The sequence below is a fragment of the Strongylocentrotus purpuratus genome, unplaced genomic scaffold, assembly GCF_000002235.5.
Source record: "Strongylocentrotus purpuratus isolate Spur 01 unplaced genomic scaffold, Spur_5.0 spur5_scaffold_7, whole genome shotgun sequence".
NCBI classification, from domain to species: domain Eukaryota; kingdom Metazoa; phylum Echinodermata; class Echinoidea; order Camarodonta; family Strongylocentrotidae; genus Strongylocentrotus; species Strongylocentrotus purpuratus.
In genome coordinates this window covers 24447308-24463773 of record NW_022145613.1, presented here as the reverse complement: position 1 = coordinate 24463773, position 16466 = coordinate 24447308, and the positions used below count along the sequence as shown (strand labels likewise).

General features: G+C 35.5%; 1 protein-coding gene across 1 annotated transcript; it reads left to right on the top strand.

Annotated features, from left to right (window-relative positions):
• The first annotated feature begins 2650 nt into the window (after positions 1–2650).
• LOC105443028 lies at positions 2651–9806 on the top strand. The gene is made up of 5 exons (XM_030974485.1): positions 2651–2691; positions 3219–3312; positions 4209–4412; positions 4857–5021; positions 8131–9806. Exons 1-5 carry the CDS (start codon positions 2651–2653, stop codon positions 8452–8454), a joined length of 828 nt encoding a protein of 275 aa, XP_030830345.1. The 3' UTR covers positions 8455–9806.
• The last annotated feature ends 6660 nt before the right edge of the window (positions 9807–16466 follow it).

Below are 16466 nucleotides of genomic sequence, written 5' to 3'. Positions count from 1 at the left end.
CTGTATGTGCATGTTTAATTCTCTATTTTGCAACAACAAAAAAAGAAAGAAGAATATTCCAATATGGGTCACTTTCGACAGAGGTCTAAAGGTCATTGAACTTTCCATGAAAAGCATTGCTGGTTTAACTCATTCAGGACAGGAATTATTTAAGGGCTAAATTGATCAGCTTTTCTTCTTCAAATTGGCAACACTGGTATTTTTCTTTTATTACTATATACTTGAAACAAAAAATCATGTATCTGAAATAAATGTACAAAGATTAATACTATGTTTCACAGTAAAAATATTACCAATTTGCATTGAAAAACACTGATTTTGAACTTTTCAAAACATTGCCAATTCAAGGGTTTTCATGCTTAATTTCCATTTTAAATTCCTGGTGTAAAACACCTTGTGGTAACGCATTAAACACAGATACACTGTGAGCCGAAATTTTTGCTCTTTCTGGTCATGCATCTGATATATTTTTCAGGGCTCTGTATCAAAAGTTATTGAGCCAAACCACAAAATGTGGGTAAAATGCTTTAAAATGTTAAAGTGTTCTGTCTTTTTGCAGTGTTGTATTAGAAATGGTACCTGTTTTGCCTCTGTATACTTATTTGTAATATTTCTGCCAATGTATACTAGTAAATCTAAACATACCTGTATCTGGTTGCTTCTTTAGGTCTCTATTTACCATGATATTTCATGTATATACACTGTACAATTTTTCAAGCCATTCATCTCTTTAAAGCTCAATTCAAGTTTTGGGAAACAGAAAAAAAAATGTTGTATTTTGCTTCCATTTTACAATGATATGGAAGATTTTCTCAATAAACCCCAGTGAACAAAAGGATTTGCCATCAAATATATTCTAAGACCGAATTTGATCAGCAATAGCACTGAGAAATCATTTCGATCTGGGCCAGTGCCTTTTACCACTTGGCGCCGACCACACGCAAAACAAATGAACGAGCTGCATGCCCGCTATTCGCACCGAACCGCAGTGATTTGCCTTGCCCACAGCACTTGCTGAATAGCTTACCAATAGTAACCTTGGTTTCATCAAACCCACCAGATATTTACACTAAATTCGTTGGCAATCATGCATAGACCATAACAATATTTCGCACAGGTATATTTATATATGAATGGAATAATATGAGGACATATATGATAACATTCATTCCCATTTACCTTTCACTACCAGAACTAGAATTGAGCTTTAACCCTTGTCTGACTGGGGGAGGGGGGTCATTTTAAACCCCCTGTACAAAATCCACGACTGCCGTATAACGGTAATGTCTCGCATTTTTTGAGACCACGTTTGCCAAAAAAATGTTAAGCAAATTGTGTATTTTTCATTTTGAAACGTTTTGTTATGTATATATTTGAGATTCAATGATATTAATAAATCAAACTTACCAAACTTTGATTTTGGAGTGTTTAGTATTCAATTTCATTGCTTCAGCATATCTAGAATGGAGATACTATAATTTAAATCCTTATGAGGATTTAAAAAAAAGAAGTCCCAAAAAGTATTGCTTTTAAATCTTTATCAGGGTTAATTTTAATCTAGAAAGATTTATAATATAAATCTTTTGAAGTTATTTTTTAATCCTTTACAGATTAAAACTTTTTAATCCTAGCGAAGATTAATTTTAAATCCACATCGATTGGTCCCTACCTACAGTACATGAAATATTTAAAAATAAATCCTATAGATTTAAATTTAAATCCCTGTAATTTAGAGTGTAGGTGGTTAGAGAGATTTTAACTTTAAAAAAGCCAACACCTGGAAATTCATTCTATGAGTCGACTTCTGTGACCTATGACCCCTGAGCAAGTTACTACAAAATTAAATCGGATTGTATTCCTATGGGTATACACACTATCATCACGTTTGAAGGAAATATATCAAACAGTTCTTGAGGTTTTGCATTAAAAAAGCTATATGTACCTAAAATTTTGTCAGTTGACCTCTGACCTAGACACTTCAAAATTAAATCAGATGATCTTCCTAAGGTGATACACACTATCATATTTTAAAAAAGTTTTTAACCCTTACTTAACTGGGGGGGGGGGGAGGGAGGAGGGAGCCTCGGAGGCCCCCCCCCCCAAACAAATTTTGTTGCGCATGAACCGCCATGTTTTCGGCGATGCTGCTTCATGAGTTTTTTCTTTCAAGTCTTACGGATCTTTTGACACCAAGTTTTTGAAAATCAGACATTCAGCTAGAGAGTTACTTGACCTATTGTGACCTAAGGTCAAGCCGAAAATTGAGAAATTTGTCATTTTGTGTACAAAATGAATGGCAAAGTGAAGTTTCTAGTTTGGTCTATAAATCAGCATAATTTTACTCTTTAGAGTTTAGTTATCATTTATTCAAGCAAAATATTGATACGTAACAACCTCAAGTATCAGAAGTCCTAAAACAATACAATACATAAGATTAAGAATGAATAACAATAGAATACAAAAGAAGTTCATAAAACAATGAAATACATAAGAATTGAAATAGACATGGACAATTTTTTTATGTGATAATGCCCGATAGGCTTTTTAGAAACTTTTTGCCACAAAATCAACTCTGTAAAAGCTTTATTTATGTAATTGTTAATAAAAATCATTATTCATGAATTTGATTTGCATAAATAAATAAATCTAAATGCGGGTGGGACACTATCAATACCTCAAAGGCAGTTATTGGTACGGCTGAGCGTTTCTCATCTGACAGAGAATTGTGGTGACTTGTAAGTATGATATAATTGTAAGAGTAGCAACAATTGTAACAACAAAATTCTTTGGGGGTAGGCGTATTGTAACTTCAAGTCTTTTGGTGTATTTGGAGTAGATAACATAATCATTACAAACCTAAATACTGCACCTTGAAAAATATTGGTATGATGCATGTTACAATATTTTTTCATGCATGTGTGGGTGGGTGTGGGCGTGTGGAGGGTCTAGTGGGTAAAGTTTGATCTTATTCTTTAAAAAACCCAGGAAGAAAATGTGGTTATTTGGGGGGGGAGGGGGGGGGAACAGGTGATCAGCAGGAAGAACAAAAATACACAATTTATGAAGAAGCCCTGGGGGACTACATGAAATTAAGGATTGGAAAGATTTTATTCATTACCTATAATGATTTGTTGAGCTGCATGGTTACACTGCTTATACACTGCACATTCCCTGATATTGTATCTTTATGGGGTTTTTTTTTGCGTGTAATACTTCAGGTATCCAAGAACTGACGAAAAAACTGCACTTGCCAAGGAGATTGTACAAACTTGGCCTGCAACAAAAGATGCAACACCAGGGTTACAGGGCCATGTAAGTACAGAAAATTATATAAAAGATTTTTTAATTCACTTCAAAAAGTTGCAGATCCAATGAGTGCACTGCGTTTTGCGCGTGGTATGGGCTATGCATGGCAGTGAATTATTTTAATAAAGTGAGAACATGGTGAAGAGTCCTGTATCTGCAACTTTTGAAAGTGAATTTTCTAATAAACTAATTTTCATATTTCAATTAAAACATTTATAGACAAAAATAGAGCAATATGACATTTATTTGTGTGCTTTGTGTTCCCTATGTTAAGTGAAAGAGTCCCACAAAAAATACATTCCTACATCATCAAGATTCTTGGAATTCTATTGGTCAATGAACCAGTGTTGAATATTTAACAATAACCTCATCCACCGTCGGCGACGTTAAGGCAAAGGCCATCGTCGATGTGAATTTAAGCGGTCTTTGGTTTGGAAGGATTAAGGATTTTCGCTATTTTGGACATTTGCTATATTCTATACAATAATGATCACTGGATATCATTGATATCAGTGAAAATAATCAAAAAATGCAAAGTAGTCTATGTCTATAAATTTTATGTGACGTTTTCAATGAAAAACAGTGAATATTTTACCAAATATTAAGATTTCTTGGGAAAAACTTGATTTTGGAGTTTGTTTTTCCATGAACCTATTAATGTACGAGGTAACATAACCCCCTGAATCATATCTGACACTTCATATTGCCATTTTTGTGGAAAAAAATGGGATAATTTGGACCTACTCTCATGAAACATGCCATATATTGTTTGGTGGTTATAGAAATAACTTTGTATGTAATTTGCAGGGTTCCCAGCCACTCTGTAAAACAGGGAAAATAAAAAAAAATTCCAGACAAGGTAAACGCATGGAATTTTACTCTGTATATTACCCTTTTCCCAGGAACACTTTTATAGTGAAGGTAATGGGTCAAGTTTTATCCAGTCAAGACTGAAAAACATCAGAAGCTCCCAGAAGGTGAGAAAGCGTGGTCATGATGGTAGCAAGAGACCAAGCCTTCCTGATGATCATGAAGAGCATTTGCAAGATGGGGAGGAAGACGAGCCAGAACTAGATGGTGTAGTAAATCAACAAACACTTGAAAAGGTAAACCATTATATCATGTTTGTATGCCTGAGTTCAAAAAATTTAAACCGCCAACCCCAGGATGGTTTAAATTGATCTTTAAGTATTTAACATTGCCTATGAGAAAGAACAATTTCCTTTTGCAAACTTGTACTTTTTCAGATACAAAGGTCAGAAGTTGGGCATATTTTCAATTTGTTATGTGTAAGTCTATGGGGCTCCTCCGCCTCCGGCTCCCGACCCTGACGTACTTGGAAATTAAGTCATAACTTCATTATTACTCAAATAATATGGGACTTTTTGCATTAGAAAGAGGATGAAATTAAGCTTACAGCAAATGCTAAACTTACACAAAAATGTTTGATTCTTCCTAAAAATATTTTACATGAAACATGAAAAAAAACCTAAAAAGTAACAGCTCCACCATATTTAACAGACCATTATATTAAATGTGACCATTTACAGGTTGAGTGGATGAAGTATACAGCCCCCAGACAGCAAACAAAAGCCCAATTAACAGAAGTCTTTGTGGATACACATAAATACAGACAGGCCCTGATCACTCAACAAGAAATGACCATTACTGATATTGTAAATCAGTTTCCTCGTTATAGAGATATGCCCCAGTTGGTAAGTATTTCTTGTTGTCTTACAATGAGAAAAGTTAAACCATTGTGGCCTTAACATTCTTTTGACAGCATGATTTTTCTTTTTTCTTCTTTCTTTCTTCCCTTTTTCCCCCTCTAGTTTCTTCTGATTTTGCCTCAAAGGCGAAAATATTACAGTGCACTTCATGCAGCACTTAAATTGTTGTACACTGAATTGACATTGACGGGTCTGCTTGTGAGATCAAAATAACACAAGGTTCAGAAGTTCTTGTTTTAAGCAATTTTTACTGTCACAGTTTGCTTTTTTACTAGACTATCAAGTGCTGATAAAGTTAAGTGAAACTGCTCTTGTTATTGTTACACTTATTCCAAGGGTGGATCAAAGATTTTTTAAAAGAGGGGGTGCCAAAATTAAGGACTGATAGAGCTGTAGCACTTGTGGGCACAGTGGGTGTCTGAGGGGGATGTGCCCCCTCAGAATCAGATAAAAATTGTAATTGTATCCCCCGAACAGAGTTGGGAGGATACTATGGATTTGGTCTTGTCCGTCCGCCGCCAGAGAGATTTTCTTGTGAGCGCTCTACCGGCTGCAGTTCTTTTTGGATCATTGTAAAATTTGGCATGAAGGTGCGTTATGATAAAGGGAAAACGCCTATCATTTTTGGTGTCGGTGGAGTCATCCTTACCATGGTGACAACATTTTTGTGTGGAAATATTCTACAACATGTAACTTCTCCTGTTTTTACCCGATTGTCATGAAATTTGGCAAACAGGACCGATATAACATGGGGTTGTTAAAAATGGAATTTTTGGAACTGCCACGCCAAGCATTGCTATGGCAACCACACATTTTCTTGCGCACTCTACTGGCTGCAGTTCTTCTCGGATCATCTTCAAATTTGGCATGAAGGTGCGTTATGATAAAGGAAGACACCTATCATTTTTGGTTTGGGTTGTGGGACGGGTTCGGGAGATACATGTGCTCGGACAGGTACCCTGAGTGCTCTAGTTTCCAAAGTCAATTCGCATGATTTGGTGCATTCTTTTTGCCTGCCCACGAAGTCAGGTGCCCTATCTCTGCAAAAATAGAGGGGGTGCGTGCCGGGTGCCCCCCCTAAATCCGTACCTGTATTCTTCTAACACATGTTCTTCAATTGATCGTGCACATTTCTGCATTTTGGAATTTACCTGGCTATTGACCCCTACAGTGTAGGCTCAGAAAAAGAACTTAATACGTGAGAACTTAATACAATTCACTCTTTGTTTTTCCTTCTTCCCCAGATCGGCATCGAGTTTAGTTTGCTTTATGGTGATGTGTGTGACAACTTTGTAAAGAAGTGGGGAACGTTTTATCGTCCTCGCATCATAGCACTGGCTAAACGAGACTTCCCAACAGTTCAGCAGGTTATTGCAGACTTTAATTGAAGAATCCAATGGAGACAGTAAGTCCTTCCCAAGGAAGTTAAAATGGGAAATCTGTTCCTCCCGTCATTTTGCCGTCACACATGGAGGGGAGTTTCTGTACCTCCGCATTTTTTTTGGTTTCTGGGTTCGGCAATTACAATTTTTTTTCTGCGTGTGTTCCTTTCTTCGCGAGAACTTAAATCACGCATGCGCAAATTTACATCACGCACACATTTATGTTATCGTGCGGAAAATGCACAGCAATGGAAATTTGCGCCAAAACAATGCGGAGGTACAGAAACTCGCCCTCTATGCGGGACCGTCAAAATGGCGACCGCAGCTATATAGCGTTACACAGTGGTCAAAAAGAGACCAGATTTCCCCTTTAAACTTCCTTGGTCCTTCCTTACTTCAAAATACATGGGGTGCATGGGTTTATGTCAACTCATTTATGTATGAGGCTAGCAAGCATGCAAGACAGCAGGCTGTATTGCAACATGATCGTAACCATATCAGACAGAAGTTGATGGAGAAAAAGGCTGGCGTTTTGACCTGAGAGATGCAAGATGCAATCATGTGACATGAATATGGCTAAATTCCTTCTGCAATGTTTGTCCAACAGGTTTTAATTCAAAGGAAGAAATAAAACAAACAAAAAATGAATAAATATAAATTTATCAAATTATCTCCATTTTTTAAAAATTTCTGCAGTGGATGTGTGTGGCCTAACTGCCCTCCTGTTCATGCTTCATCGACCAACGTCTCGAAGGAAGGGTAAAGAGATGGCCTGTTCAAGGCCAGGTGCACTGATGTATCTGATTCAAAATCTGCCGGTAAGTATATTTCACACTGCCTCAAGTTAGCAGTCGGGCCAATAGCTGATTAATGTGCATTGCATTTATCTGCTTATGTTCATGTATAGACAAACCAGAGATTCCAAAACTCATACTGCCTGGTGTTATGGCTGTGTTAGCAATGGAGCTCTAATTGTGGGTTTTAATTCTGGTCTTAATTTTATTTATATTCATAAACTGGAAGATGTGTGCTGCATTATTGATTTAATTCCTAAAATTGGATGAAATTGCAGCCCCTTCCAGTTGTATTTGCCCCTAGGTAAATTTTGAAGCCTCGCATTTACTTTTTAGATGGAAGTTTTGAGGTTTATTCCTCACCATTGCGTGTTAAACACTTTTTCTTTGCAAGGCTGGTTTGATGTGGAGGTATTTTTCGGCATCTACTCAAAAGGGACGCATGCATGCATGGGAACAGTCCTATATTTCGAGGTGTTATTTCTCTGAATGGTTTTTATTCCAAATGTTTTTATTCCGAATATACGTGTCATTTCTCCGAACGGTTTTTATCCCGAAAGGTTGTTTCTGGGTTAGGGTTAGGGTTAGAAAACCATTTGAAATAAAAACTGTTTAGAGAAATGACACGTATATTCAGAATAAAAACTGGTCGGAGAAATGACACGTCGGAATATCGACCTGCACACTCCATGCATTTTGTCAAACTTTGTCATCAAAATTATCTATCCAAGGGGAAAGGAGGGGATAGTATAATTTTTTACATTGAACCTTAAAACTCTGTATTTTGAGCCCATTTTAAGGCAATTTATGCTTCATACATAATTAATTAACACAATTCAGAAGAAAATTTGTGCTGAAGGAAGTGGTAATGTATGGCATATCGCCTTTTCAACTTTATTTTGTGTTATCCTTTTTCAGGTTGGAACTGATGTGGAAGCTGCAGTACAGGGCAAAGAGTCCATATATCGGCAACCGTTTCTGTTAAGCCTGGGGGAAGAGATGAAGCCAAGTCAGTACTTCTTGGTTGTGGACAAAATTCCAATACCAGCAGCAACAACTACAGTGGAAAGTTTTGATATGGTCTTCAAGTCCCACTTTGCTTTTAAAGTAGAGTATGCTTCCCCATTGATGCCGTTTTACACTTTCATGGCTGCATTTGTCTACGCGGTCTTGCCGCCATCCCAGGTGGCAGCTAGTATTAGATCGTTGGCAGCAAACATAAGAAATATGGGAGAGATCTGAAACTAAGCATTATAGACAAGGGTAAACTTTATCCTTGGAATGTACTTGACATGTTAAAATACATTTCAGTGTAGTTGAACCTTAAGATTTAGGCCATGTACCTTCCCGATAAAATACAATACATTTCATTATAATATACCTGTAGATGTAGATACAAGCAGCTAATATGAAAGTGTACTTTATCAGCTTTGTGTGCCTTTTTTATTTTAAAAAATTTGACTTCTTGGACCCTTAGATACTCACATTTTTCTGAGGATATAGATCATTCTTGGACACCATGTGGACATACTTCTGATCTAATCATGAATGCAGGGAAAAACATTTTACAAAACCTATGCATCTCTCATTCTCAAAATTCTGTCAGTATAGTAAGCCAAAATAATGCAAAAACTAGAACACAAAATATTTGACCCATTCTGTAATTTAAATTTGACACTCTGGTTGTGTTGGTGTTTTCCCAATTTTGCTGTGTTAATTGTTTCAACAATGTAAAGTTTACATTGTTCTTGGGACACTTTTTACTTGAACTGTAAGCACATTGTTTTGTGATAATAGATATCTCTGAAATGTGGCAGTTAATTGCATATTGAATTGAAATGGATGCATTGTAAAGTTATTGTGAATGTAAAATGTCCTGTAAAGTGGTGGTATTAGGCTAAAAAAAAATAAAAATACTGTCTCAAAGCTTGTGAGAATTTTTAGATCTGATGCAGAATGCGATTTCTTTTTTTACTCTTCAAATTTCAACTGAGTTCCGCCTCCACACACATCCGTAACCAAAAATGACTGAAAAGCTTCCATGTTCATATTTTTTGGAAACCACATAGCATTCCATAGGTTTTTTGACCTCCCACTGCTTCAATTCGTTCAAAACAGCAAACTTTCTTTTAAAAATGAAAATGAAAAAAATAAACAACTGGAAAAAATAAAAGTCTGACTTTTACAGAATCAAATGTGCACGGTAAAACAAATGCGTGCGGCAGCTTTGAGACATATACATTTTTTTTTAAAGCCTTATAGCATGTATTTTGATATTTAAAGATCCATAATTTTTGGTATCCCTCACAAAACATGTTGTGGATGCTTATGTTATGGTGCAGTTGACCAACTGACTATATCTGCCGGGAACACGAGTAATCCACTCTGCAGGCGAAACACAAATCGCATTCACTTCAAACTTATTGGTATAGTTTGGGAGTACCTAGCTCCCTAGATGACCTCATTATAAATTGGTCAATTTTAGTAAATTGCAAAATGGCAATGAATAAATGGTGTGTAATGTGTTGCAATACATGTGCCACCCGCATTTAGGGAAAAATATTGTAGAATGTTTGTAACTAATGGATTACTAACACTGTATCGATGTTGATTCCAGCGAGAAGTGATTTTTTTTTTAGGTGAAAAATGCCTGATTTGTTTTCCTTTACCCATTGAATGTATAGACAGCTACACCACTGCTTTCAAGAAATAAGGGTTTTTTTCCCCTGAAATAGATAAAAAGTTTCATGTTCTCTACATCATGATTTCACAGGGTGGCGTCTATATGGTGTGAAGCGTCTATCACGACACATAACTGCATCGAGCCAGATGATTAGTGTTTTTCACATAAGCTGGGACATTGCCGTGTATACACTATTCGTTGGAATCAACCATGTATACACCTTAATAAGGTTTCTATTTCTGCATTTGACACTTGCAATTATTATGATATTATTGTTGAATGTCATTTAATGTGTTTGTTATGGAGCTGCAATCAAATAGATTAATGTTTGCCTGAATAAATTGCACATTTTGAGTAGGAATCAACCATACACCTTAATAAGGTTTCTATTTCTACATTTGACACTTGCAATTATTATGATATTATGTTTGAATGTCATTTAATGTGATTGTTATGGAGCTGCAATCAAATAAATTAATGTTTGCCTGAATAAATTGCACATTTTGAGTTGGAATCAACCATACACCTTAATAAGGTTTCTATTTCTGCATTTGACACTTGCAATTATTATGATATTATGTTTGAATGTCATTTAATGTGATTGTTATGGAGCTGCAATCAAATAAATTAATGTTTGCCTGAATAAATTGCACATTTTGAGTCTATGTTATTGTTTTTCTCCAGTCCCACTTCCTCTGAAAATTTTAAATCTCCAAAAGATTTATGTTTAAATAAACCTTGAAAAGATTTAAAGGTAAAACTGAAAATATTTAAATTTTAAATCTAAGAGACTTATATTTTAAGTCTTTTGTGGTTTTAAAATTTTACGTCTTAATAAAGACTTATTTTAAATCCCAAAGGGTTCGTCACTAATATCAGTCTCTGTTAGATTTAAAAGTAAGACTTTAAGATTTAAAAATAAGACTTTCAAATTTAGAGAGTACAGCTGCTTCAGGGATCTTAGCAGTAGATCTTCTCCCTCTAGAACTCGACTGCACTGTCTCTGATTCTACTTCTTTTGGTAGCTCTTTCTGTTGCATTTTCCTGGAAGGTTTTGCCAAGGCCTTGGGCACAGCAAACACACCAGCATTGGAGCTGCTTGTGTCTTCCGCCTCCTGCTCTAAAGATGATATGTGGCTTCCAGGAGCTTTATCTTTACCATCTGGATTAAGAAATCTTGCAGGTATTGTTCTCCTCCTTCCACTCTGCCGTACATTGGTCTCCCCCGTTTCTCTTGCAGACCCTTCTGGGCTTTCGCTTGTCTTCCTTGTCTTCCTGAACTGAAGTTTCCACATGGGTACCTTGTTCCTTATCTCCTGCACGTTGGGTTATTGCTTTGCCTCTTGTACTTGGCTTAACCACCTTAGACTGAATTTCTCCCCTTTTCGTACTTTTATTTCCTATAGGTTCCTCTTCTTGTACGTCTGGTTCTACCCCTTGAGTAGTATCTCTCCTAGTTCTCTTATTACTAACCTCCTCATCATTCTGAGAGTGTATCTTTTCAGTCTTTCCTCTTCTTGTAGATACCTCTCCCTGGCAATCATCCTGTGATGGTGTCTCATCTCCTTTTATAGCTCGTTCACTTCTTTGTGTCCTGCTCCTACTTTGTGTTGATTGCCCATCCACCACGGTCTCAACAGTTTCCATAGAAACTGCTCCTCTTCTTGTCCTACTACCAGCGTCCTTCTCACTACCCTCCCCCCCCCCCCCCGCGATGTCCGTTTGTGCTAAAATTTTGCACACGTATTAGGCAATATGTAAGGAACATCCCTATGGCGTTAGTTTTAGTATGCAATATTAATCTTTTCATAATTTATGCAAATTAGTGCTTATTATGCGTATCATATTTTTGGCTATGATTCACCTTTAAACTACTACATAACCAACATTGGGCACAAAGATTGTTTTGATAACTTGGAACATTTGTGTGACATAAAAAATCAAAAGTTTGCCCTTTTCACTTTTGTTTTTCATTTTATGAATTTCTTATGTATTTCATTGTTTTTTAAGCTTATGTTTTTCTTTGTTTTTATAATTTCAATTTTTGCAGGACTCATTTAGTAGCACAATGGAACATACCAAATGCTTAGAAAAGGAAATAAAGCTATATTTTTGTCTAAATCTGTAGAATAGCATATTTGTACACAAAACGTGAAAATGTCCTATTTTGAACTTGACGCACGAACATAATAGGTTACGTAACAATATGTTTTTTGCAAAATTGGTGTCAAAAGATGCGTGAAACTTGAAAGAAAAAAGTCACTAAGCAGCAAGATGCAATTCGCAGCCGTTGCAAAATAATCGCGAAATTCGTTGAGGGGGGGGGGGGGGCTTTCATGACCCCCCCCCCCCCCCCCAGTCCAATTAGGGTTAAGCAGTGAAAATAACATGTATCAGGGACAAGCAAGTTTGAGATCAATAATTGATAGATTCCTTTATGACGGGACAAAGTGAAATTGGAACCATAGAATTTCCAAGTTAACTTCATGATCTGCATTACTCTTATGAAAGACTGCATTGTTATCCTTTTTGTAAATGAGAAATTGCTGATGGTCTGCGCCTAGAAATGTAGTATTAGGCGCATTGTAAATGTGAGCTATTATTTTTAATTACAAAAGTACTAGATGTTGAAAAAAAAATTTTGCTTCTTTTCATTCCTAATAACTCAAAAAGTCTGACACAGATTTAGCTTAAAATAATTTATGAGGAATAGCGTGAAAGTCATTTTAACTCGCAGTCTTGCTGCCATATTGGCAGTTGCAATGACTTTTTTTATAAATAATTAATCATGCATAATGATTTCAATAGAGGGAATTATATATTGTGTTTATGCACATAGAGACCTGTACACTTAATTTTCACTTCTATTCAGCAGGATCTTTTGGAGCAAAATTTGAAACCCAATTTTAAAAATTGAAGGTGAATTGTGAAAAACTGAGAACAGATTTTGCAACCAAACCAAACCCGCAAAAATTGTACACTACTAGTATTTAGCTGTTTGCTGTGTGAGTTTGAGCTAAATCTGTGTCAAACTGTTTTGATTAATTTAGGAATGAAAAATAGCAAAGAGTTTTTTTTAACACCTAGTACAAGATATAGTGAAATATTTCTTAACTTTCAGTTACTGTGAGTGCTTCTTACATCAATTTGCTAGTTCCAAAATGACCCATGCTAACGGCAACAAAATTATTGAAATTTTGACATGCATATTAATGCCTTACCAGTTCTGGCGTGTCCTTAATGCAGAATTTTTTGTTAAGACTTCTGTTATAGAAGGTGCTCCCTTTCCTATAATGAGCCATCTCCTATACTTGAAAGTACTGGTGAAGTACTCACAAAGACTACCGGTAACTGCATTATTCAACCTCTAAACAGAAATGAGATATGCGTTAAGTGGGCACATTATCTTGTGTTGAACCAATTTAAAACAACAGAGCTATTAGGAGATTTTATATTATTATTTTTTAATACCTTTTGATGTTATACTCTCATAATGCTGAGAATTGACGGATTCCCGCCAAACTTGGGTCATGTATATATTTTGCCAAGCCAATGAACTGATTAGATTTTGGGGTCACGACGTCAAAGGTCACAGGGCTCATTATGTATGCAAAAATAGCTTGTGACCTCATTATCATTAGAACCGATGGACGGATTACCATCAAACTCGGGACATGTATGTATCTTGCTGAGCCAAAGAACTGATTAGATTTTGGGGTCAAAGGTCATGGAGCTCATTATATATGCAAAAATAGCTTGTGATCGCATTATCATTAGAACCGATAGACAGATTACCATCAAACTCAAGACTGTATCTTGAGTTTGATTGAGCTTGAGCTTGAATTGATTAGATTTTTGGGTCAAGAGGTAAAAGATCAAAGGGTCATACATTTAAATGAAAAATAGCTTGTAATCACGATATTTTCTGAGAACCTGTTAAAGGATTACAATCAAACTTGAATTTTTAAATTTGCTTCTGTTTTGGTTTGTAAAATCGCTCTATGGCGGGGGCATCATTTTCGACTGCGCGCAGTCGAAGATCCATGAGATTATATTATTAAAAGGGTCAAATTTTCAGCAAGGAAGCTTGGTAAAATGGCCATTTTACCTCCACTCTTGCTTGATCCATACATCGATCTCTATCTGTATCACACAATATATAGATTTTTTGCTGAATATTGTTCTATGGCATATCTATAATTCTTGTTCAGATGTCAATGAATTTTGTCTGTAAATATTTTGATCTATGTGGTTTGATCCATACATCGATCTCTATCTGTATCACACAATATATAGATTTTTTTTTGCTGAATATTGTTCTATGGCATATCTATAATTCTTGTTCAGATGTCAATGAACTTTGTCTGTAAATATTTTGATCCATGTGGCTTGATCCATACATCGATCTCTATCTGTATCACACAATATATAGATTTTTTTGCTGAATATTGTTCTCTGGCATGTAATTCTTGTTCAGATGTCAATGAACTTTGTCTGTAAATATTTTGCTCACTTGTAACTTGCTCAATTTGGAAGAAATAAAGTGTATATCATACATGCATAAAGTGTACAAACTCGCTGTTCTTTATTTTGAAATGAATCCAAGAATGGTTTATGAGTAAATCTAAAAGACTTGAAATATAAATACAATTGACTTAAACTTTAAATCTTTCAGGGACTTAAAATTTTAAGTCTTAGCTTAGACTTATTTTTTAAATGAATCCAAGAAAGGTTTAAAGTAAATATTAAAAGACTTGAAAAATATATCCAATTGACTATTTTAAACCTTTTCAGGGACTTGAAATTTTAAGTTTTAGCTTAGACTTATTTTAAATCCAAGTCTTTTGTCACTGATTACAGCCGCCCTTGGATTTAAAAAATAATTTTTTTGGACTTAAAAATAAATCCTAAAAATTAAGAGAGTAGACCATGTGAGTTCTTTACGCCCTCTTTGATGACCTGACTATCAGCTGCTTATTGGCAGCAGTGGACTTCATAGGTCTGCATTTTCAAGTCTATTTAGGTATACTTTGATGTTCTCTTTCTTGTAGAACTTTGTAAAATTTCATTACCAACACAGAAAAGGCCAACAATGGCGGTGTGTTACTGAATTATATGTTAGTCATGCTTTATATGTTAGTCATTGGCCTGCCAATGTTTGAAAATTAACGTAACTCCAGTCATCAAAAACGATTACTATTGATGTTTACAGTAGTTCGGATGAACTTAAATTGTAATGACACTAAAGGAAAGCTATATATATATATATATATGTGTGTGTGTGTGTATATATATATATATATATATATACGTATCAAATATTGTGTTGTTTCAGAAGTCTTGGACGTGCCCCTCTCCATGCAGTGTTTTACTCATGATTTCATTAATTCCGATTTAAAACCAGTACTGTTATTTGTCAGATGGGTCTCAAGAAAAGCAAAGACAAATTATACATACATTTTTTTTCTCCTGATTTTTATTCTTTCAGTATACATGAGGAAGTGCTGTTATATTTTCAGAGGAGCACCATTCACCATGCCAAAGAACACAAATAAACGGTGAGAATAATAACTAACCCCAGTCATATACAGCATAACACTAGGACATTTAGTACATAATATTTTGTTACAAACATGTAGTATGAAGAATGAAATTCAGAAAAGTTGTTTGAACACATACAAGCAGTAAGTAAATAATCTGAAGCAAATCTGTAGGAATCACACCTACATGGTTTGTAAATTGAATAGTTATAACAAACGCATAAATCAATTTACTGTATGTCACCAAATAATGCAGTCGAGGAAATGAGAGTAAATGTAACTGGTATTTGTACACAACAATTTAACTGTCATTCCCTTCATTTTAGTAAAATAAGAATACTGAAACACTTCTTTATTGTCCCTCCCCCCCCTTAAAGGTTGGACCCAACAATTGACATTTATGTCAGATGGATGAATAACAGCACTGAGAACATTGTATCCAGCGGGGATCTACAATTCAACTCTCCACTGAAGAAGGGCTCAAGGGTCATTATGATGTGGGATAATGTCACTTGGGAAGGAACTGTTATTAATTTCGAGGGAAACTGTTCTAATTCTTCAGATGATGATTCGGATGATGATATTCCACTGGCTTCTGTTATTCAAAGAGAATTAGGTATGGATGCAAAAATACATATCAACATGTTTATTTGATTAAGTTTAAATCATGGCTTTTCTCATTCTGAATATAGAGGCTTGGTTTATTTCCCATTTACCTTTTACCTTTGAGTTGTGACACTGTTGTTTATTTCGGTCAATTTCTCATATGTTTATTTTCATTCAAAGGAGATGGACATGTATAGTAACGTCAAGTGTAACAGTATTGTGAAGAAAAAAAACACTGTGATCTTGTGCATGCATCGTTAGGAGATAGGCAACTGTCATCATTGATCATTGAAATTCAATGTATACAAATTTGACAAGGGTTAAAAAAAAAAAGGAATAAAGAAAAAGAAAATGTGATAAAGATCCCATCAAGGAGATGTAAATTATTACTCGAATCAAAGTGGTCCACAGAAGTCATTGGCTGC

Excerpts from the sequence above, each read along its gene's own strand:
- LOC105443028 (XM_030974485.1), top strand. The coding sequence starts at position 2,651 with ATGCGGGTGGGACACTATCAATACCTCAAAGGCAGTTATTG. Across the intron at positions 3,313-4,208 it reads CACCAGGGTTACAGGGCCAT|GAACACTTTTATAGTGAAGG; the intron begins GTAAGTACAGAA and ends CCCTTTTCCCAG. Across the intron at positions 4,413-4,856 it reads ATCAACAAACACTTGAAAAG|GTTGAGTGGATGAAGTATAC; the intron begins GTAAACCATTAT and ends GACCATTTACAG.